Consider the following 24,137-nt stretch of genomic DNA (forward strand, 5'->3'; position numbering starts at 1 on the left):
CCACAGCTACCTAGATTACACCTCCTCACACCCTGCCCCTTGTAAAAACGCCATCCCATATCCCCAATTCCTTTGCCTCTGCCGCATCTGCTCCCAGGAGGACCAACTCCACTACCGAACAGCCCAAATGGCCTCCTTCTTCAAAGACCGCAATTTCCCCTTCGACATAGTCGACGATGCTCTCCACCGCATCTCCTCCACTTCCTGCACCTCCGCCCTTGAACCCTGCCCCTCCAATTGCCACCAGGACAGAACCCCACTGGTCCTCTCCTTCCACCCCACCAACCTCCTGATACATCGTATCATCCTCCGTCATTTCCGCCACCTCCAAACAGACCCCACCACCAGGGATATATTTCCCTCCCCACCCCTATCAGCGTTCCGGAGAGACCACTCCCTCCGCGACTCCCTCGTCAGGTCCACACCCCCCACCAACCCAACCTCCACCCCCGGCACCTTCCCCTGCAACCCCAAGAAGTGCAAAACGTGCGCCCACACTTTCCCCCTCACCTCCCTCCAAGGCCCCAATGGGTCCTTCCATATCCGTCGCAAATTCACCTGCATCTCCACACACATCGTTTACTGTATCCGCTGCACCCGAAGTGGTCTCCTCTACAATGGGGAGATAGGCCGCCTACTTGTGGAATGTTTCAGGGAACATCTCTGGGACACTCGGACCGACCAACCCAACCGCCCCGTGGCTGAACACTTTAACTCCCCCTCCCACTCCGCCAAGGACATGCAGGTCTTTGGCCTCCTCCATCGCCAGACCCTGGCCCCACAACGCCTGGAGGAAGAGCGCCTCATCTTCTGTCTATGAACCCACTAACCACACAGGATGAATGTAGATTTCTCCAGCTTCCTCATTTCCCCTCCCCCCACCTTATCTCAGTCCCAACCCCCGGATTCAGCACTGCCCTCTTGATCTGCAATCTTCTTCCTGACCTCTCCACCCCCACCCCTTCTCTGGCCTATCACCCTCACCCTCACCCTCACTTCCTTCCACCTATTGTATTCCTAGCGCTCCTCCTCCCACCCCCCAACCCCCCAACCTTTTATCTCAGCCCGCTTGTACACCAGCCTCATTCCTGAAGAAGGGCTTATGCCCGAAATGTTGATTTTCCTGCTCCTCGGATGCTGCGCTTTTCCAGCACCACACTTTTCAACTCTGGTCTCCAGCATCTGGTGTTCTCACTTTCGACAGCTGTTATGTCATTAATTAATATTACCTTGAACATTGTTTCCATTACTAACTGCTCTTTGAACAGTTGTTATCTGACTGGTATCTGCTTGAACAGATTTGGCGTGACTACTGTCTTTTGACTTGTTTGCTGTTGACCGTATCTATTTGAGCTTGTTCTGCCACTTGAATAATATTGAGGTTAAGATTTGCACTCTTGTCAATTCTTCATTGAATCATGTATACATTTTCAACTGTCTGACAACTCTTGTTTTGCAGGTATGCTTGAAATTGTAAAGTCAACTTTCGTCTGATATTTATACTATGTGAACCATGTCGTTTTTCAACATAATAATAATGGCTAATGTTTATAGTCATAAATTGCATCTTGCCGTAAAGGATTGATCTGTTCACTAATTTCTCTGGAGCCTCAGAGGCTGAGGCATGACAAAATCACGGGAGGCAGTGGATAGGGCAAGTAGACAAGGTCTTTTCCCGGAAGTGGGCGAGTCCAAAACTAGACAGCATTGGTTTAAAGTGAGAGGGAAAAGATTTCAAAGGGACCTTAGGGGTAATGTTTTCACGCAGAGGGTGGTGTGTGTATGGAATGAGCTGCCAGAGGAAGTGGTGGAGGCTGGTACAATTACAACATTTAAAAGGCATCTAGATGGATATATGAATAGGAAGGGTTTGGAGGGATATGGGCCGGGTGCTGGCAAATGGGGCAAGATTGATTTATGATATTTGGTCAGCATGGATGCGTTGGATTGAAGGGTCTGTTTCTGTGCTGTGTATCTCTATGACTCTAATACATTAGATGCCTCTTCTGTTACAGATTTACTGCATTAGCATCTTTTGAGTAGCTATTTGATTTCTTGCCTGCTCCATAACTATTAGAGACAAAAAAAGGTGCAGATGCTGGAATCTAAGGGAGACAAGCAGGAGGCTGGAAGAACACAGCAAGCCAGGCAGCATCAGAAGGTGGAGAAGTCAATGTTTTGGGTGTAACCTTTCTTCCAGACTGGGGGGGTGGAATGGGGTGGTGGGATTAGGGTGGTGAGGTGGGGATAGGTGAGGACAGGTAGAGGGTACCTGTGTTATCCAGACAGCCCTCCGCTGCACCACTTCCATTCCCCGTTCCACTGCTGTAAACACCCCTCACCCGACTCAATAAAGACAGAGTCCCCCATGTCCTCACCTACCACCCCACCAGTCTCCGCATCCAATCCATCATCCTTAAATACTTCTGCTAACTCCAAATAGACCCCACCACCAAGAACATCTTCCCCTCCCCACCCCTCTCTGTCTTCCGCAAGGACAGTTCCCCTCCACAGTCCTTGGTTTACGCCACTCTCCCCACCAACCCCTGTGACCCCCAGGTACCTTCTCCTGCAACTGGAAAAGATGCAAAACCTGCCAGTACACCATCCAGCGCCCCAGTCTTCCCAGGTGAGACAGAGGTACACCTGCCTCTCTTCCAACCTAGTTTACTGCATCAAGTGCTCTGGATGTGATTTTCTCTACATCGGGGAGACCAAATGTAAATTTAGGGAATGGTTCACTGAGCATCACAGTCAGGCTCTCAGGGTCTGACCGGACCTCCTAGTCACCACCCATTTCAATTCCCCCAACCATTCCCTTTCCAACATGACCATCCTTGGCCGCCTCCATTGCAACATTAAACCAAACCGCAAATGAGAGGAACAACACCTCATCTTCCACCTGGGGAGCCTACAGCCCAGAGGACTCAACATTGAGTTCTCCAATTTCAAATAACCTCCCTTCCCATCCCCCAACTCCCTTCCCAGGTCCACTCCCTCCCTTCCACTCTTCCCTGCCACCAACCGGATTCATTCCTACCGTTGACCTGTCTTCACCTATCTCCACCTCACCAGCCTGCCCCGCCACCCCCCTCTATCTGCAGCTCCCCCCACACCCACCCCCGGTATTGAAGAAGGGTTATACCCAAAGCGTTGACTTCTCCACCTTCTGATACTGCCTGGCTTGCTGTGTTTTTCCAGCCTCCTGCCTATCTTTTATGCTACACAAGCATTTTGTTTGGAAGATAGGCACTGCTTGTTCGACAGCATTGTCAATTGACTCTTACTATCTGCTGCCTGGACTATACTTTGAAACAGAAACAGAAACATTTAGGCTCTGATGACCCTTAGAATTCAAACTCAATTCTTATGAAGAGTCACCAGACCGGAAACATTAACTCTGATTTCTCTCCACAGGTGCTGTCAGACTTGCTGAGCTTTTCCAGCAATTTCTGTTTCAGAGTATACTCCAGATTTTTATACCTTTTCCACTAAACTGAATTGCTATGTTGCTTCTGGATTTCTGCTTTACTTTGGAGAGAATTAATTTGGAGTTATCTGAATAACTTTGGAGAGAATCAAATCATCTTTGGACTGGAATAAATTTATTCATCAGCAATTCTAACAACAATCCTGCCTTTTGGAAATTCAATCTGTGCAGTGCAATTTCTAGTGATTATTAATGAAATGGGTTCCTGTGAATGCTGAACCTTTCTGTTAATTCTTGTTCTTCAACAGTTTTATTTGTTCTCATTAAAGTACTTCTCAAATGGTTGTAGAACTTAATTATAATACTTGTGCATTCTTTGTCTTGGCAAGATATAGGTCTAATCGAATTCAAAACTTGTTTGGCTTTTGATTTTGCATTTAGTTTGATTGCATTCCTGTATTTAAGAACTTGTTTTTATTTAAATGTCCAATTTTGCATTTTATTTGCTCATCCTTGAAATCAAACTGACTTGGCAATATTATTTCTCCTTCCTTTTTTTTTTGTTTATAACTCTTTTATTTTGTTGAAACTTGCCTGTTCTGCTGTGTTGCCATGCTGTGTTACTTACGTTGCTTTAATCTTGCAGTTGATCAATGCAGTCTTAATCTTTTTGGAAGGGCTTTTAAATAGCTGTATAAACAGTACTGTTTTGATTTCCTGACCTTTGAGAATATTAGGTGAAAGTGGGTACTGCAGATGCTGGAGTCAAGATTAGAGTAGTGCTGGAAAAACACAGCAGGTCAGGCAGCATCCGAGGAGCAGGAAAATTGACGTTTCAGGCCAAAGCCCTTTGAGAATATCAACTGTACATAAGACCACAAGCAATTGGAATTGGAGTGGGCTGTTCGGCCCTCATGTCTGTTCAGCTATAAAATAGGATCATGGCTGACTTGACATTCTTCAGGTCCTGCCTTTTCTCCGAAACCCTTCATTCCTCTACTGAACAAGAATCTATTTATCTTACCCTTAACTATACATAAGGTTGCTGCTCCCACAGTTGTCTGTGGCAATAAGTTTCAAAGACTCCAAATCCTCTGATAGAAGAAATTTCTCCTCAACTCAGTACTAAATTGGTGCCCTCTGGTCCTAGACTCTCCCATGAGGGGACACATCCTTTCAGTAGTAACCCTTTAAAAATCCTGCGTATTTCAATGCGACCACCCCTTATTCTTCCAAACCCCAGTGTGTAGAGCACTAGCCTGTTTAACCTTTTATACTGGGGATCATCCTCATGAACAGTATTCTAGAAGTTAGAATCCCTACAGTGTGGAAACACAATATGTCCACACCGACCCTTCAAAGAGTAACCTGCCCAGACCATTTCCCCTAACCTATATTTACCCCTGACTAATACACCTACATATCCCTGAATATTTTGGGCAATTTAGCATGGCCAATTCACCTAACCTGCACATCTTTGAATTGTGGGAGGAAACCAGAGTACCCGGAGGAAACCCACGCAGGCACGGGGAGAATGTGCAAACTCCACACAGACAATTGCTCAAGGCTGGAATCAAACCTAGGTCCCTGGCGCTGTGAGGCAGTAGTGCTAACCACTCGGCCATCGTGCTGCCCCAATGCTCCCTTCGACAACTTCCTTGAAATTGAAATGCTTCCCTCTACAGCTTACTGGAGTGTTGTCACATACCAAATTACTCTTGCCTAATATTGGGAGTGATGCGAGAATATTGGAGAATTGCAAGCATTACTCTCTTGTTCAAAAGGATAAACCCGCAATTATTGACTCATCTGTTTCACTTCAATGGTGGGGAAGCTTTAAGAAATTATTTGGGATAGAATTAATAGTTACATGAAGAGAGAAGTGATGAGTGGATTAGGAGGAGTAGGAGAAGGGGAAATCATTGTCAACTGACTTGCTGGAGTTTTCTGATGAGGTCACTAAAATGGTCATTGAGGATAAAGCTTTTAATTTGGTGTAACTGGATTCCCAGAAGATGTTTCATATTATGCCAGGCAACGACTCTGAGAAAGGTTGCAGCTAATGGAATATAAGGGCATTTGGTTGAAACACGAGTACAAAATTGGTTGAACAATAAGCAGACATGAATAATGGTTAGTAACTGTTCAAAGTAGAGGAAAGTTCATCGTGGAGTTCTCAGTGTCAATGTTTGCAATCTTTGATTTCCGTAATGTATATAAATGATCTAGATGGGGAGAATTTCAGAACTTGTGGACAACACAAATTGAGGAGAATTTTAAACTGAAGACGGCAATGTAAAACTTCAGAAGTTATTGTAGTGGATAGCTAGGTGACAGATGAGGTTCAATGTGAAGGAATATAAGATGGTACAAAGAACATGGAGAGACAGTATGAAATAAAGAGCGGTATTCCAAAAGGATATGCAGGAGCAGAGGAACCTGGGTGTATGTAAATGCAAGTTGTTACAGGTAGCAGGACAGTTACAGAGAAGTGTTAATAAAGTATATGTTGTTCCAGACTTCATTATTAGGGGCATAGAGTACAAGAGCAGAGAGGTTATGCTAAATCTACGTAGGACACTGGTTAAACATCCACTGGAGTATTGTGTAAAGTTCTGAGCACCACACTGTAAAAAGGATAAGATCACATTGGAGTGAGTGCAAAAAAGGTTTCCAAGAATTGCTCCAGAGATGAAGAAAGATTGGAGACATTGGTGTTTTCCTTGGAGAAAAGGTGATTTGATAGTTTACAAAATCATGAGGGCTTGATTGATAACCTGAAGATGTTGTTCTTAAATATTTCATTAAAGAAGCAAATGGTATATCAGAAAAAATGTGTGCTTACAGTGAGTAGTTGGAATGTAGGATGTATTGCTTTGAAGTTTGGTGGGGGCAGGTTCAAGTCAGGCATTCAAGAGTGCATTGAATGATCATTTAAATAGAAACAATGGGGATATGGCAGGAGATTAGCATAAAGTTATAATGCTCAGAGAAACAATGAAGACACAATGGATCAAATGGCCTCCTTCTGCACCATAATTATTATATGATCTGTGAAACTCTTTCGTGGATTTGTCACCTTAAGGCCCACCTACTCCAATTCACCTCAGGCTTGCCTCCCACATCCTACCCTCCTCAAATATGAAGTCTTTCAAATACTGCCAACAAGTATGGTTCACCCTTAATTACTTGCTTACTGAACTACATTAGGACTTGATTAGGCTCTGTTTTAAAATTCTTAACTTTTATTCAATTTGCTACATGACCTTGTTCCTCCCTATTTATGTAAATGCTCTCGTCCCACAATTTTGAGATACTTGATTCTGATATATGCCTCTCTGATTTCAGTTCCTCCCAGTCTGGTGACTGCTGATAGCTGCCTTGGAGATGAGCTCTGGAACTCTCCACCCCTCTTAATCTCTCTGCCTGTAGAACTCGCTTATTCACTCTTTCTTTAAGACGTCCCTTAAAACTTGTGTCTTTGACTAAGCTTAGCCATCTACCCTCATATCATCTAATGGGATTCAGTGCAACTGTTTGTTTATGATGCTGTCGTGAAGCAACCTGTGATGTTTTGCTACTTTAGATGTGCTATGTAGATACAGCTCATTGTTGCTAACTGTTATTTGCCATTTCTTGGAGAATTTTCCTATTCAGCTGATGGAGCAGCAGGAGAGAAGTGAACATAATCATCCATTGTTTTGAAATTCTTGACTAGGGCATATTGGTTGATTGAAACTGCATAAGTATATTTAAATTATGATTTTATTTCAGTCCTGTTATGAGCATGGAAAAGAAGTGATTGTCGTGCCGAAAACATCTGCTTCCACGGACTCGCCATGGTTGGGTCTTGCCATATATGCTTGGTCAGGGTAAGTGTTCAATACTTCAATTACTTAACCATCAAACCATATATGCAATGAGACAGAATTAATTATGAATCTCAAGGTGATGGGGTCTCTAAGCAAGATGATTAGTACAAGGATAAAATTTTGTATAAACCTGGGGTTGTGACATGTGGGTCCATAACTAATGTTTTAAGTAAAGGCAGTTTCAAGGGTGTAATGGCAAAGATGGCTAACATGGACTAGGAAAGTCGGTTAAAAGATAGACAACAGTGACAAACTTTTAAAGGGATATTTCATATTTCTTCGAGGATATGTTCCATTGAAGTCGACACACTATCAGAAAGTTGCACCATTTGTGGCTAACTAAAGAAATGTCATTAAAGTTAATTACAAATATTTCCTGACAGCTTAAAAAGAAGCCAACCATCATTTTCACTGATGGTTTCTCTGAGGAAGTTCCTTCTGATCTTTGGGAAGCTTAATGACTTTCTGGCCATTTTTTGGGTGAAAAGAATTGGAACTGTCAGTTTCATTGTCAATTTTTGTGCTTTTTCGACCCTCCGTGACCTCAAAGCCACTGACTCTGAGCAGCCATCACTAAAATCGGTGTGAGGTTTTAAATGAGCTAGTCATGCATCATATTTTTGTTACTTTAAAAGTGAATATTAAACAACCATTCACAATTGTAAGTCCCCTTTCTCTTAACAGCTTATTATCTCCCTCTAACTCTGCAACAATATGTTGTTCCAATAATTACATTTATTAGATTATTAAATTCCACTTATTAGAATTGCATCAACTTAATTTCAAAACCACACAACTACTATTATCTTCCATGCCTTTCTTCTTCCAGCTGAGGATTTCCCTGGGCCGTCGTCATTCTTTTTACTGGGAGAATGTTTCAGGTTTATACCTTTGATAGAGAGTGTTTCCTAATTTGTTGGCGAGTAAGATGTTAGATCTCCATGCATTTCTGTCTCGATTGCAGTTGCTCTCTGATCAATTTTCAAAAGGTCTGCATTTTGTCTTCCCTCCCCAACATTGAATCGTCTCATTGGTTCGATGTTGGCAAAACAATAAATTTCAAACTCCAGTGGGTTTTGGTGTCCTGTGGCATAATTTAAATTGATTGGTTAAATTTGAATTGCTGTCAAAACAGCAACCAAAACTCAGGTATCCACTCCACAGCCAAATGTTACATATTTTCAGTTTTCCAGTACACACTGAGACTGTCATCTCTTCATATACACAGGTGCTAGTAATCTCTCAGTTCAGAACAGCATTCACTGTCTCTCAAAGGTACAATACACACCTTCAACATCATAACAATAGCCAATCAAACACTGTAATGCTTTTTCTCACCCAATCTCCATAAACCAATATACCATTGGTAATCAGAAGTCTTCCAATTTCTTAAACATAACGACTGAGCCTTCACAACCCTCTTTATAAGAAGACATATTGATTCAGTCAATGATCCACAAACTGCAGCTCATTGATCTGTCAACCCAAGTCTTTTGCAAACTAAAGTGTTTTCCAACAGCAGCATTCCAATCAGCAAACAGAATAATGAGAAAACCTCATGATTTTCCAGTGGCTCAGGAATGTTCTGATTTGTTGGAAATTAGCTTCAAAAGTGGCATTCCGTTTTCAAAAATGTTACTTACCAGTTTTATAAACAACTGTCTATCAGCCATTGAAGTTTGAGAGAAATAGGCATTGTCGAATTTGGGAAGATCATTCTTTTTTGCATTGTGGTTTAAGCAAGATAAAGCTGCTGCTCTATGCCAAGGGCCTGTAGAAGATGATGCTGCTGTTTTTAAAAAAAGTTATCAGAACTTGCTGTAAGTAATGTGTGCAATGTGCGCAATGTGCCTTATTTTAAGAAGTGAGAGAGGATACGAGACACCTTGCCTCTGTGATTATGTGTGCAGGGCAGTTTTGCCCAATGATGGAACTTTTGATTAGTTTTCCAACCAGGCAAATGGTCTGTGTTTAGGAGTGCTCAGCATAGCACAAGAATCATGCCTTGAAAAAACTCTGGACAGGATGGAGAAAAAATTGTTTTTAAAAGCAAGGATTTACCAGGGTGGCTGCAGAATTCCACAGCAAAGTGCTGGCTCCCTATTCTGATCAGTTCTTTTGTGTTTAGGCTACCCACAAAATGCAGTCTACCTATAATAATTTGTAGAAACCTGGTCTGAATGTCAGGTAAATTGGAGTACTTACATACCCTGAAACAAAAACATTAACATTTCGTATGACTCTGGGAATAGCAGGTCTCAATTTATGGCACCCTACCCTGGTGGATGACAATTAGGGTCCTGCCTGAAATGTCAACACTCCTACTCTTCTGATGCTGCTTCACATGCTGTGCTTTTTCCAGCTCCACATTTTATCCACTGTAACAATACTAACAACCCCTTAATTGGGCAGGTAGCTAACCTTTGTGTTTGGTCAGTACAACAGAAATATCCAGCCTATAAAAGAGAAAGCACGTAAATCTCTCTCTCTCCCTCTGACGGTGGTGAAGTAACAGAAAATCTGAGCAGCTAGCTATTCTCTCGCTGCAAATTCCCTTTCTAAAAGGAAAAGTGATAAATCACTTGCAGATATACTGAAAGGGTGAATCTTTAACTAGTGACTAAAAGATTGAGAAGCAGCTTACCCTCTATCTGTGTCCTCATCAAAGAGTCAAAATGAACCAAGAGGAGCTTTAATTGGACCGATGCCAGAATTGACTTGTTGTTCTTTCCTGAGACACGCCTATAATATTTGTGTTTTGTCTAATCTCTTTGTGCTGTGTATGTGTGTTGGAAATTTTAAAAGGGATAAAACTTAATTTCTACAATTTTAAGTTAGCAATTCATGCTTTTCTCTTGTTATTGGTATTATAATTAGGGATTCCTGTTTCTTTTCTTGCCGTTGGTTAAACTTTGACTACAATAAATATTTCTTGTTAATAATAAAAACCTGATGTGCATATTCATGTAATCTGAATGGGGCAGTTTGGTAAAATTGTGCAATTTGATGGTTTACTCAAATTTTTACACTGCAATGACTTGGGGAAATAGTGGAGCTTGATTGCAGCATGCTACCCAGGAAGTCATGTCACGTTTCAGCAAAATAATCTAAAGTATCAGTTTGATGCTTTTCCTATTTTCTGGGAAGAGCTTGGGTCAAAAGAAATTCAATCAGAAAGCATGCACTTTGCAGAAGTACCTAGCAGAATTGCCAGTAATTGTGTCAGTAAACTTATCTCCCTCCTTAACCTGGTGTGCTGTGGATATTAGAGCAGCCTGAAATCAGCAGGAGCTGGCTGGAAATCTCACGAGAGGTCTCTGAAGATCTGGGTAAATTTGGTGTGATGACACCGACATGGATCTGTCTTTTAAGGTCACCCCATTGGAAGAATCAAAGAGGCACACTAAATGTTGACTGCCTCACATAGGCCATGTGTGCAATTCCAGATAGAGAGAACTTGTATCCAGTAGCAGGTCCTGATGGGGATGGTCAATAGTTGGGAAATTTAGGGGCAGTTGATTTCTGGGAGGGCTGGGGTAGTTGTTCTTGTTGAGTTCAGGATAGTTTGTCACATAAAAGCAGTATTATTAGGCCAGTGGTAATTTGGATATGTCTATTACATTTTGTACAATGCTTACTTGTTAAGAGTTGAAATGTCAAACCTCAAACTGTATTGACCCCACAGGCAGCAAGCAGATTTGGAAGGAAGCAACAAATTAAAGATTGGAAGCTACTGCTGTACAGGAATACTGGAATAGTATGCACATTTTTTTGTGAGCTACTAACAAATTCAGTTGTTTGACAAAGTTATTACTTCTTGCAGGTATGTGATTGAGTGCCCAAATTGTGGCATTATTTATCGTAGTCGGCAATACTGGTTCGGTAACCAGGATCCAGTGGACACTGTGGTGCGAACAGAAATTGAACATGTTTGGCTTGGAGTGAGTAATGCACATTACATTTCTGCTGATGACAGCATGTGATTACATCCAAGATTTTATCAACAGGGCAAAAGGAGCAGAATGTCTGCCAGTGCTTTCAGCTTGAGAGTGACTTGTTTTTATGTCTTAAGCAGGAACTTGGAAACTTAAGGTCATAATTGCTGCTACTCATTTTGCAAGTTGTTTTCCTATTTGGGGAATTCCGTTTTGGGAACAACCACCTTCACTTCAAAGAAAGGTGTTTGAAAGAATGGTGACTTTAGCAATAAATAGCTGGCTTACTGACCCATGAAGGTCCGAGTTGATGTGTGCTGAATTAATATTACTACAGCAACAAGTAAAACAGGAACTACTGGAAATAAGTTGAGCAAAACAGTTAATGTTTGCAGTTCCAACTCCTTTCTCTCTTCCCAGATGCTGCTTGGCTTGCTGTGCTTCCATATATAACTATTTATAGTTCAGATTTCCAGCATCTGCAGTAATTTGCTTTTGTTTTATGAATAGTATTCTTAGGACAACTGGCAACACATCCAAGTTCAACGGAGCGAGAATTTGCCTGACTTCCTGCTTCAAATCAAACTGTGTGCTGGAAGAAGTGTTTAAATCTGTAATTGTCTTCCCAGCTCTCTTTATGCCACTCTATCAGCATATAGTTTTTATCTCATATTTATTGACATCTCCCTTGTATTCACCTAGATCAGTCTTAAATACATCAAAGCTGTTGGTCTCAACTTCTTTTCGTTTTGGTTCTATGTTCTAACAATATTCTAGGTCAAAATTTGTCTTGAATTCCCTATTAGCTTTAGAGTCAGAGAGATATACAGCACCAAAAAAAGACTCTGCTGACCAACTCATCCATATCAACCAGCTATCCTAAATAAATCTAATCAGTCTAAATCCTTTCTATTCATATACCCACCCGCCTTGTAAATGTTGTAATTGTCCCACCCTTCACCACTTTTTTCTGGCAGCTCATTCCATACACGCACCACCCTATGTGTGAAACTTTTGCCCTCTAGGTCCCTTTTATATCTTTCCCTCTCACCTTAAATCTATGCCCTCTAGTTTTGGACTCCCTCATCCCGCCGAAAAGACCTTGTGAGTTAAGCCTATACATGCCTCTATAAGGTCACCTGTCAGCCACTGACACTTCAGGCAAGATAGCCTCAGCCTATTCAGCCTCTCTCTCTCTCTCTTTCTCTCTCTCTCCCCCTCTCCCCCCTCCCCCCACCCTCCCTCCTTTCTCTCTCTCTCTCTCTCTCTCTCTCTCTCTCTCTCTCTCTCTCTCTCTCTCTCTCTCTCTCTCTCTGTCTCTGTTGGCCCTTCTCTGCCTCTGTCTGTCTCCCCCCTACCAACCTGTCTTTCTCTCCCTCTATCGGCCCCTCTCTTTCTCTGTGTCTCTCATAGCACTTCATTGACTTCTCCCACAACTTGCACCCCACCCTCAAATTCACTTAGTCCATATCGGACACCTCCCTCCCCTTTCTTGACCTCACCATTTCCGTCTCCAGCGATGGTCTTCAGACAGACATTTACTACAAACCCACAGACTCCCATAACTACCTGGACTATACCTCCTCCTGCCCAGTATCCTCCAAGAACTCCATCCCATTCTCCCAATTCTTCTGCCGCATCTGCTCGGACAAGGAGACATTCCATGCGTGAGCATCCCAGATGTCCACCTATTTTGAACAACGTGCCTCCCTCTGTCATCCAGACAGCCCTCCACCGCACCACCTCCATCTTCCGTTCCACTGCTCTAAAACCTCCCTCCCCCCCACACGCAATAAAGCCAGAGACCCCCTTGTCCTCACCTCCCACCCCAACAGTCTCCACATCCAAAGCATCATCCTTAAATATTTCTGCCAACTCCAACCAGACCCCACCACCACAAACATTTTCCCCTCCCGACCCCTGTCTTCCTTCCACAAGGACAGTTCCCCTTGATGGTCCTTGGTTTGCGCCACTCTCCCCACCGACCGTCTCCCAAACCCCCAGGTACCTTCCCCTGCAACCGGAAAAGATGCAAAACCTGCCAGTACACCACCCCCTCAGCTCCATCCAGGGCCCCAAACAGTCCTTCCAGGTAAGACAGAGGTTCACCTGCCTCTCTTTCAATCTAGTTTACTGCATCACGTGCTCCTGGGTTTCAGTGCTAAATTGCCCATTGTGTCCAGTGATGTGTAGGTTAGGGGTAAAAATAATGGCAAATGAGTTTGGGCAGGTCACTCTTCAGGTCAGTGTGGACTTGTAGGGCCGAAGGGCCTGTTTTCACACTGTAGGGATCTTAAAAAGAAACTGTCCACTCATTATTTTACTGATTTTAGTAATGACCAGTAAAGATGACACCTTTCTCTTTCTCAGAGTGATGGATTTCTAAAGGACAATAACAATGCTGCGCAGCGATTGCTGGATGGCATGAATTTGATGGCACAGTCAGTTTCAGAATTTGGTGCAAAACCAACCAAAGCAGTGACAGCCTGGCTGACAGACCAGATTGCACCAGCCTACTGGAGACCAAACTCTCAGATTATTGTAAGTGCCAAGTCATCTCTCTCTTTCTATTGGGTTTTCTACTGAGCATCTGTCCTTTGCTTCTGTAACACAACATTCCTGACACATGGAAAGGTGATTGTAATCTATCTGTACCTTTTCTTTCTCAACTCAGAATCAGTTATGGCAGAGAAAGATGCCATTCAGCTCACTGAGTCTCTGCTGGCACCCTGTGGAGTAATTCATTAAGTTCTATCCTTCCAGTGTATTCCTGTGAGCCGACAAGGTTATATCCTTCAAGTGACCATTTGTTTTCCTTTTAAAGTCATTGAGCATGTCTGCTTCTAGCCTGTGTTTTTTTTTAATTCTTCCTCTCATAAAATCTGTATCCCCTAGTCATCAACTAATATCATAGAATCCCGACAGTGTGGAAACAGGCTGTTTGGTCCAACAAGTCCATACCGACCCTCCGAGAAACCCATCCGACCTATTCCCCAACCCTATTACTCTACATGTAGCCCTGACTAATGCACCTAACCTATGCATCCCTGAACACTATAGACAATTTAGCATGGCCAATTCACCTAACCCCCATATCTTTGGATTGTGGGAGGAAACCAGAGCAACCAGACAAAACCCACGGACTTGGGGAGAATGTGGAAACCCCACACAGTCGCCCCAAGCTAGACTTGAACCCGCATCCCTGGTGCTGTGAGGCAGCAGTGCTAACCACCGTGCCCTCCTCTAATGGATATAGATTTTCCTTCTGTATCTTGTCTAAAGCTATAGTTTTGTAACCTCTATCAAATCCCTTTTAACTCCATTGCTTCAAGAAGAACAATCCCAAACTCACCAGCATGACCTTGTAATTAAAACTCCCCGGTCCCTGGATCTATTTTTTTGTGGTGAACAGAACTATCTTCAGAACTCCAGTTTTTGCCTAACCACAGGTTTATTACGGTTCATCCTATCTTCCCTACGTTTGTGCTCAGTACCTGTATTTATAAAGCTTCACCTCACAATGCGTTCTAACTATTTTCTCAATTAGTCCTGCCCACTTTAGTGATCAATGAGCATGAATTCCCAAGTTCCTCTGTTCCTGCACACACTGTTTAGAATTGTCATTTGTTTGTAAACCCTATTTCTAATACTTCTTCCAAAATGCATTACTTCATAGTCTCTGTTTAAATTCTGTCTGCCTCTTGTTTGTATATTCTACTGTAATCAACTAATATCATTCTCATGATTTGTCATTCCAAGCTGAGGATCATTAGCATGTTTTTAAATAGATTTACCTTTCTTTTAAACATCAAAAAATGCTGCTGCACAACATTTCTAACTGTGCCAGTATTAGACTGAAGCAACTTTTAAGCTTTATAATTTAGTTTCAAAAAGTTTATGGTATAGGAATATTTAATGCAATTTGAATTGCTGTTTGGGGACTGTGTTGGGTTTACAATCCTGCACAGTAACAAGTGGCCACTTCTTTGAGTGGATGTTAAGTTTGTGAGTATATATTTTCCCTGGTGCATCTACACTAGATAGACTGCAGTGTTTTAAGAAAGCAGCTCGCCACCATATTCTCAAGGGCAAGTAGTGCTGGCCCAGTGAATGAGGCCCACGCCCAATCAGTGAATATTAAAAAAAAATTAATTTGATATCCGTACTTCTGGTATGCTCTACTAAGAGACCTAATTCACCTGGTCTGCATTTCTGAACTTACCTTTATATGGACAGAATATTGTTTGTGAACCAACTGTAGTAGGAGTCAGCTATGTGAACTCCACTTTGTGGCATTAAGTGAACTCCTCATATTTAATCCAGCGTCATGTGTGTTCTCCTCTGTGTCAGCTAGCTGTCAAAGCCCTGAGACAGGTGTCGTTTATTCAATGAATTGAAGATGTTAAGGTTTGTCATCTGGAGCAGTTTCTTAATTTATTGTGTCATTCCTGCTTGGGGTCTTTCAGCCCTGCTGCTGGAAGTCAAGTAAAATGCACTTTGTGTAGAACACGTATAAGGTGTGAGGCTGGATTAATATGATATGTATTAAACATGTCATTTACGACATTGTTTGATCGTAGATTGGACTTATTTTTTTTAGGTGACTGGCACCTGGTTTTTATTTAAAGCAATCATCCGTTTCATAGTTCTTATCTATTCAATAAATATTTTATTTATTTTAAGTACTAAATTTACAAAAGCACGCCTACACATTCTTCAGATTGATTTTTAATGAAGGACAAATCAGTCTGGTAAGAGTACCAAAAAGCTGAAATATATATTCAGTGAATTACAAGATGACAGTAAGTTTCTTGGGGTGAAATATTAATGAGTATTACATTTATTTACCAGAACTGTTATAAATGCAATAAACCTTTTGAAGATCAGGAAACAAAGCATCACTGCAGAGCTTGTGGTGAAGGCTTTTGTGATGGTTGCTCATCAAAATCTAAGCCTGTTCCAGAACGTGGTTGGGGTTCAGCACCTGTCCGAGTTTGTGATGGATGCTATGAAGCTGCAGTAATCAGAACAGGTAATTTTATTCCCTGAACCATCTCCCACTTCTCTACAATGCCAATGGGTACTGTCTCTTAATTCTTATCTTGTCCCATCCTATGTGTTTGGTAATATTTCCTGTGAAGCAGTGTGGGACACTTCATTAAAGTTCTAGGTCAATGTAAGTTCTTGTTCTTATTTAATCATCTTTGCTGACTTCAGCCAACTACAGAGGAAGCTCAATTATCCAGAGGACATGGGCGGGATGTATTTTACTCGGTTAATGGAATGCCGGATAGCATAGTTTAGCCATGCATTGGGACCTTGCGATTTTTTTGGACAATCCAAAATTCAGATAATCGATTACCGGATAATTGAGGTTCCTCTGTATTTGCAATAGTTGTTGTCAGGTTCAATGAGATGGCCCGAGTGTGTATATAGTTGGGGGATTTTGGAGCAGCATGAGAATTTGGTGCAGAGGGGAAGACTTACTTTTTGCTTGCTTTTTTGAATGATAGTTTTAAGGATTTTTTTAACAAGATAAATTGAAACCCAGGATTCAGGGCCAACACAAATCAAAGTGACATCACAGGAAATTAGTTCATTGGTTGGTAAGAGCTGCTAATTTGACTACATAATGTCTTTACTTTCAAATTTATGGTAAGTAGGAGAAATACTGAAGATTAAAGACATGTAGGAACTTTAAAAATGCAAATTCAAAAGTAAATAACTAATTTGGAGAAACAGGGTCAGCCGATGTGTTGTAACTACACAATGTAGAGGCTTATGAGCCCCATCGTGGTTCATAGTAACCACATCTGTGGCAAGTGTTGGTTTCATGAGGAACTCTGGCTCAGAATTGATTAGTTAAAGTCTGAGCTTCAAACTTAGTGACACTTCAGAGAAGAGGAGAGTTTCCTGGATGCTGTGTCTCAGGAGGCAGGCACACCTTGAGGGTTAAATATTTCAAATTTGACTAGTAGTCAGGGACAGGAGGGTGCGACTGCAAGTGAGGCAGGTAGAGGAATTCTGAATTTTCCCAGCTTTGATCTCCTTGGTAACCTTGTTTCCACAATGGTTATGAGATCATGTTTATTTACCTTGTTTGGCACCATAAGTTCGTCTATCTGATTTATGTTTCCCTATGTTTGGTGCAAAATGACATTCACACATTCTGTCCCTTCCTTTTATTTTCTGGTAACAATCAACCCTATCATTAACCTGGAATCCGACCTTCTCCATTAACTTTCCATGGAACTGAACCCACCTCTCCACTATTTAGTCTAAAGCCCTGTCTACCACCCTAGTTGTGTGATTTGCTTGGACTCTGGTCCCAGCATGATTTGCGTCAAGTCTGACCCATCCGAACAGCTCCCTTTTCCCCAGTACAGGTGCCAGTGTCCCACAAATTCCAACCCATTTCTCCTAGCTATCTTAGAGTCAATCATTTGCCTCTTTAATCTTGTTGACCATGTGCCAAATAGCTTGTGCTTAGATGGTTTTTAACTTAGCCCCTAGTTTCTCATATTCCCTCAGACATCTTCACTCATTCTCTGAATGTTGATTGTACCGATGTGGACCATGATAACAGATCTCTCCTGCCCAACCCCACCCTACCCCAGCCCAGCCCAGCCCAACCCGCGTTCATCCACAGCTCAGATGTGATATCCTGAACCTGTGCACCAGGCAGGCGGCACAGGCTTTGGGACTGTTGATCCCTGTCTATATTATCCTCGATTACAACTATCTTTCTGTTTTCTCCCCACTCTTAAGTGCTTCCCTGTATCGCTCATCTGCCCTACAGACTTCACTCTCTTCCACACAGGGAGCAAGAATCTCAAATCCGTTAAATAAGCTCAAGGATTGAATATTCTTCAGCCCAACCTGCAGGATCCCTCTATCTGCCTGTCTCATAGTCACACCCACCTGTCCCTGGTCATTGACCAAATTTGGGGTAGTTAATTCATGGGGTATGACTGCCTCCTGAAACACAGTGTCCCCGTAACTATCCCCTTCCCTAATGTGCCCCCCTGTTTGAAGGTCAGACTCCAGCTGATAAACTCAGACCCTCAGCTCTTCAGACAACCAACACTACTATAGATGTGGTCACTAGGAATCACAATAAGGACCACCAACACCTGACTCTGCATCTCTGTTTTGTTTATTTAGTTCTTAATTTTTTTTTTTATTTGTAACTGTTCTTTCAGTTTTCAATCTGTAAAATATTTCTGCCATTTACCTTCAGTCCAAAATTAACCTATAGTCAAATTAGCAGCTATGACTAACCAATGGATGTATTAATTTCTATAGTGTCGCTCTTTGCTTTGTGCTGGGCTCCCAAGTCTGGGCTTCAGTTTATCCTGTTCAATTCTACACTGCTCCAAAATCCCAGAAGTACTTTCCCTAAGGCTGTGCCTTACTCTGGATGTGCTGTCTCCTTCCTGCTCATACGGTGCTTACTGTCCTGAAGAAATTAATTGTGTACCTGGAAGAAGGACTGAGTAAAATTAATGTAAGTACAACATTCGTAATGAGGAAATTAATCGAAGAGTGACAAATCCCTGGGACCTAACGGTTTCTGTCCAAAATTGTTAAAGGAAGTAGGAGAGCACGTTGTAGTCTTTACTGTAATCTTTAGATCCCTAGATATAGGAGACATCCCTCCAAATTGGAAGTATACACATGTCACTCCACTTTTTATGAAGGGCGAAAGAGGAAAACCAGGGAATGAGACACCAGTTAGCCTAACACCCGTGGTGAGGAAACTATTGTAGCCTATAATCAATGATGAGGTAACTGAGCACCTTGAAATTTTTCAGTTATTCATGATAGGTAGATCATACCTGACAAACCTCATTGAATTTTTGTGAACAGGTGACTGAGGTATGGACTGGGGAATATATATGGATGTTGTTTATGTGGACTTATAAGAAGGCATTTGATGAAATCTTACAGAAGCATGAGCTAAAGTAGAAACCTACAGAATTGATGGCAAATTACTGACCAAGAGTTAGGAATTAGATTGAGTGGCAGGCGATAATGGGTTGGTACTTGAAGCAACGCAGTGTCCCACCAGATCAGTGTTGGGGTCTGAATTATTCACATAGACTTGGCACAAAAGATTAAGGATAATCCAAAGAGATTCTGCAAGTGTATTAAGAGCAAAAGAGCAACTAGAGAGAGAATAGGGTCCCTTAAGGATCAATAAGATCGTCTCTGTTGAAACTCAGGGAGAGATACGAAGTGAATATTTCGTGTCAGTTTTTATTGTGGAGAAAGAAGTGGTGGCTCGAGGTCTCTGGGAATAAGTATTGATATTTTGCAAACAATTCATATTACAGAAGAGGAAATGCTAGAGCTCTTAGAAAACGTAAAGTTGTATAAATCTCCAGGACTTGATCAAGGGTATCCCGGGACATTGTGGGAAGTTAGGGAAGAAATTGCAGGGCCCCTAGCATAAATATTTGTATAATTTATAACCATGGGTGAGGTGCTGGAGAACAGGGGTTGGCTAATTTTGTGCCTTATATAAGAAAGGCTGTAAGGGCAAGCCTGGGAACTAGGAGAGACTAGGACTGAAAGGCACAGCCTTCGAGTAAAGGGAAGACCTTTTAGAACGGAGATAAGGAGAAGCTTCTTTAGTAGTGAATCTATGGAAATCATCACCACAGAAGACAGTGGAGGTCAGGCCATTGAGTATATTTAAGACTGATATAGATAGGTTCTTGATTATCAAGGGGGCCAAGGACTATGGGGAGAAAACAGGAGAATGGTGTTGAGAGACTTATCAGCCAAGATTGAATGGCAGAGCAGACTCGATGGCCGAGTATTGATTTCTATAGTGAAATCCATTTCTAATGGCCGAGTTTCTGCTCTGATGTCTTATGGTCTTATAGACCTGTGAGTCTGGCATCGGTGTGGGTAAGTTAGAGTCATAGAGTCCTCCAGCATAGAAACAGGCCATTTGACCCAAACGGTCCATGCTAACCAAAATGTCTATCCACACTGACCCCATTTCTCTACAATTGTATCCCATGTCCTTCTAATCCTTTCCTATCCATGTATTTGTCTAAATGTCTTTTAAATGTTGTTAATGTACCCGCCTCAACCACTTCCGCTGACAGCTCGTTCCACATGTGTACCACCCTCTATGTAAAAAAAGTTGCCCATCAGGTTCCCTTTTATTCTTTCCTCTCTAACCTTAAACTGATGCCCTCAGTCCTCAATTCTCCAATCCTGGGAAAAAGACTAAGTGCATTCACTCTATCTATGACTCTCATGATCTTATAGACCTCTGTAAGGTCCCCCCTCAGTCTCCTGCACTATAAAGAAAAAGTCTCAGCTTGTCCAACCTGTCCCTATAACTCAGACTGTTGAGTCTAGATAACATTCTTGTAAACTTCTTCTACACTCTCTTTCCAGTTTAATAACATTCTTCTTATAGCTAGGTGACCAAAACTGAACACAATTCTCCAAGTGCAGCCTCACCAATGTCCTGTATAAATGCAACATAGTTTCCCAACTTCTATACTCAATGCCCTAACTGATGAAGGCCAGTGTGTCAAAAGTCATCTTCATTGCCCTGTCTCCCTGTGACTCCACTTTCAGAGAACTGTGAACCTGAACTGAAAGATCCTTCTATTCCACTGCACTTCTTAAGGCCCTACCATTCACCATGAAACTCCTGCCTTGATTTGACTTTCCAAAATGCAAGACCTCACACTTATCTATATTAAATTCCATTTGTCACTTCTTAGCCCACTTTCCCAGCTGATCAAGGTGCCACTACAATTTCTGATAACCTTCTTCACTGCCCATGACACAGCCAATTTTAGTGTCATCAGCAAACTTACTAATCGTACCTTGTACATTTTTATCCACATCATTGATATAGATAACAACAATAAAGGGCCCAGCACTGACCCCAGGTGCACACCACTAGTTACAGGCCTCCAGTCTGACAAGCATCCTTCCACTATTACCCTCTGCTTCTACTATCAAGCCAATTTTGAATCCAAAGTTGCTGGAGGTGATTCTGAGAGATATGAATTACATGCAACTGGAGAGGCAAGGACTGATTAGGGAAAGTTAGTATGATTTTGTGCGAAGGAAATTGTGTCTCAAACTTGATGAACTTTTATGAATAAATAACTAAAAAGGTTGACGAGGGCAAAGTGGTAGATACGGACTTTAGTAAAGCATAACATGATTCTACATGGTAGATTAATTAGTAAGGTTAGATCACATGAGATTCAGGATGAGCTTGGCAGTTGAATACAAAATTGACTTCTTGATAGGAAACAGAGGGTTTTGTGGAGGTTTTTTATTTCGTTTAGGGGCTTGTGACTAGTGCTGCTGTTACGATGACGGTGAGCCTTCTGTTAATTAAGTCAAACACCCAGGAAAACTCGCCTTGTAATTTGTTGAACTATGAGTGACAGAGAACTCCCAGATTCTACTGTTTGAAGAAAATAATACCAATTTATTCTTTAACTCTAAAAGTGAACATTAAATGACAACTATTCACAAATCTAAGCCCCCTTTTCTCTTAACTGCTTATTACTTCCCTCTAACTCTATAACAATATGCTGTTCCACTAAGACATGTTTTAAAATTACATCAACTTAGTCACAAAAGCACACAGTGGCTGTCATCTTTGGTGTCTCGTCTTCCAGCTGAAGATCTCCCTGGATCGTCGTCTTTATTTTTTACTCCGAATATGTTTCATACAAAAAGGTACCTTTGATAGAGAGTGTTTCTTACTTTCTTGGATGTGTGTTGATGGCAGTTGCTCTCTTTGATTTTCAAAATGCCTGCATTTTTATATCCCCAACAGTGGATTGTCTCATTGGTTCAATTTTAGCAAAACAATAAATTCAAACTCTATTGGGTTTTAGTATCCTGGAGCATAATTTAAATTCAAATTGTGGTCAAAACAGCAAACAACTCAGGTATCCATTTCATAGCTAAATGTTACAAATTTTCGATTTTTCTGTACTCTCTACGACTACCATCTCATCATTATCACACAGGTGCTTGCAAGCTCTCAGTTCAGAACAGCATTCACACTCTCTTAAAGTTACAGTATGTGCCTTCAACTTCATAGCAGTGTTCCACAGGGATTGGTACTCGGTCTGCTTTTGCTTGTCACTTATATAAATATTTGGATGAGAATATCGGAGGCATGACTATTGACTTTGTGTTTGAGACCAAAATCAGTGTTATAGTGTACATCTCAGAAGGTTATCTCAGATTGCAAAGAGATCTTGATCAGTTGAACCAGTGGGCTGAGGAGTGGCAGATGGAGTTTAATTTAGATAACTGTGAGGTATTGAATTTTGGTAATACGAAAAAGGATTACCTTTTGTAATAGTAGGGAACTGGGTAATAAAACAAATGCACCGAGGGAACCAGGTGCATAATTCTTTGAAATTTGTGTCCCAAATAGATAGGTTGGTTGATAAGGCATTCAGCGTGCTTGTCTTCGTTACTCAGACCTTTAAGTTGGGAAATCATGTTGAGGTTATACAGGATGTTGGTGAGGCCTGTTCTGGGGTGGTGTGTGTAGTGCTGGTCTCTCAAATATAGGAAGGATGCTGTTAAATTGGCAGGGGTTCAGAAAAGATTTACCAGGATGTTGCTGGGAATGGAAGGTTTAAATTATAAAAATAGGCTGGATAGGTTGAAACGTTTTTCACTGGAGCGTAGGAGGTTGAAGGCTGACCGTATAGAGGTTTATAAAATCATGAGGGGTATAGATAAGGTGAATAGCAGTGATCTTTCCCCTAGAGTGTGGGAGTTCAAAACTAGGGACCGTATTTTTATGGTGACAGGAGAAAGATTTTAAAAAGACCTGAGGGGCAATGTTTTTACACAGAAAGTGATGAATGAACTGCCAGAGGTAGGTCACTCTTGATATCCTATGGAGTGAATCGAATTAGCTAAAGACCATTTAGCACAGTGATAGTGCCTCACAACATGATGAGGGTATTCTTATGTGAAGCTAGGACTTTGTCTTCACAAGGACTGTGTGATGGCCGCTCTTACCGATCAAGTCATGGACCAATGCAACTGCAACTTCAGATTGGTGAAGATGAGGTCAAGTAAATTTCTCCCTCTTGGTGTGTTGACCACCTGCCGCAGACCTAGTCTAACAGCTATGTCCTTTAGGCCTTGGCTGGCTTGATCAGTAGTGCTGCTGCCGAGCATTTTCGGTGGTGGACATTGTCTATACCCTACCTTTGTTATGCTTCTTCCAAGTGATGCTGCCAGACCTGCTGAGTTTCTTTTATATTTCCTGTTTTTATTATTGGGACCTTCCTTGTTCATGTTTCACCTGATGGTATGAGACCTCACTAAATACAGCTACTGTTACAAACATAAATATAGATACTATGGAAATAAAACATATTGATGCTGGAAATCTGAAATTAAAACTCAGATTGCACTCAGCCTTTGGGGAGAGAGGAACCGAGTTAATGTCCCAATTTATTGACATTTTGTCAAAATAGGGAACCTTAGAATGGAAATGACATTGGTTCTAAGCAGGGGTAAGTGGGGAAGCTGGAAAGGAACAGTGAGAGAGTTTATCATTGAGATGCAGATTGGGGAAATTTCATGAGGAAACAGTGCACAGCTAAAGGGAATGGAAAAGGGACAAGTAACAAAACAAACCATGTCTTGAGAGGGAGAGTGAATGATGCATAATGTTGACAACTGCTGTCCAAAAGCAAAAGCAAAAGCCCAGGGACAGTAAGATTGGAAGCTGCAAAGGAAACTGAAATGAAATGGGGGGAGGAGTTTATGATCTGAAGTTGAATCTTGGTGTGAAGTGCCGAATTCAGGTGTTTCAACACAAGCTCATAAGGTCATAGCTTTCATCGAGAGACTGTCTGGCCTTCCAGA

At 41.8% G+C, this 24,137-nt stretch overlaps 1 protein-coding gene across 2 annotated transcripts in view; it reads left to right on the forward strand.

The window, feature by feature from the left end:
* Positions 1 to 24,137, forward strand: part of LOC140476597 (zinc finger FYVE domain-containing protein 1-like) — a 93,366-nt gene that overhangs the window by 58,123 nt on the left and 11,106 nt on the right. For both annotated transcript variants that reach the window (XM_072569434.1, XM_072569433.1), the window contains exons 6-9: positions 7,205 to 7,302; positions 11,126 to 11,243; positions 13,608 to 13,778; positions 16,089 to 16,269. In XM_072569434.1, coding sequence (XP_072425535.1) covers positions 7,205 to 7,302; positions 11,126 to 11,243; positions 13,608 to 13,778; positions 16,089 to 16,269 — 568 coding nt within the window. The remainder of the gene's footprint in view (positions 1 to 7,204; positions 7,303 to 11,125; positions 11,244 to 13,607; positions 13,779 to 16,088; positions 16,270 to 24,137) is intronic.

Source organism: Chiloscyllium punctatum, chromosome 4 (assembly GCF_047496795.1).
Source record: "Chiloscyllium punctatum isolate Juve2018m chromosome 4, sChiPun1.3, whole genome shotgun sequence".
Classification (NCBI taxonomy): Eukaryota; Metazoa; Chordata; class Chondrichthyes; order Orectolobiformes; family Hemiscylliidae; genus Chiloscyllium; species Chiloscyllium punctatum.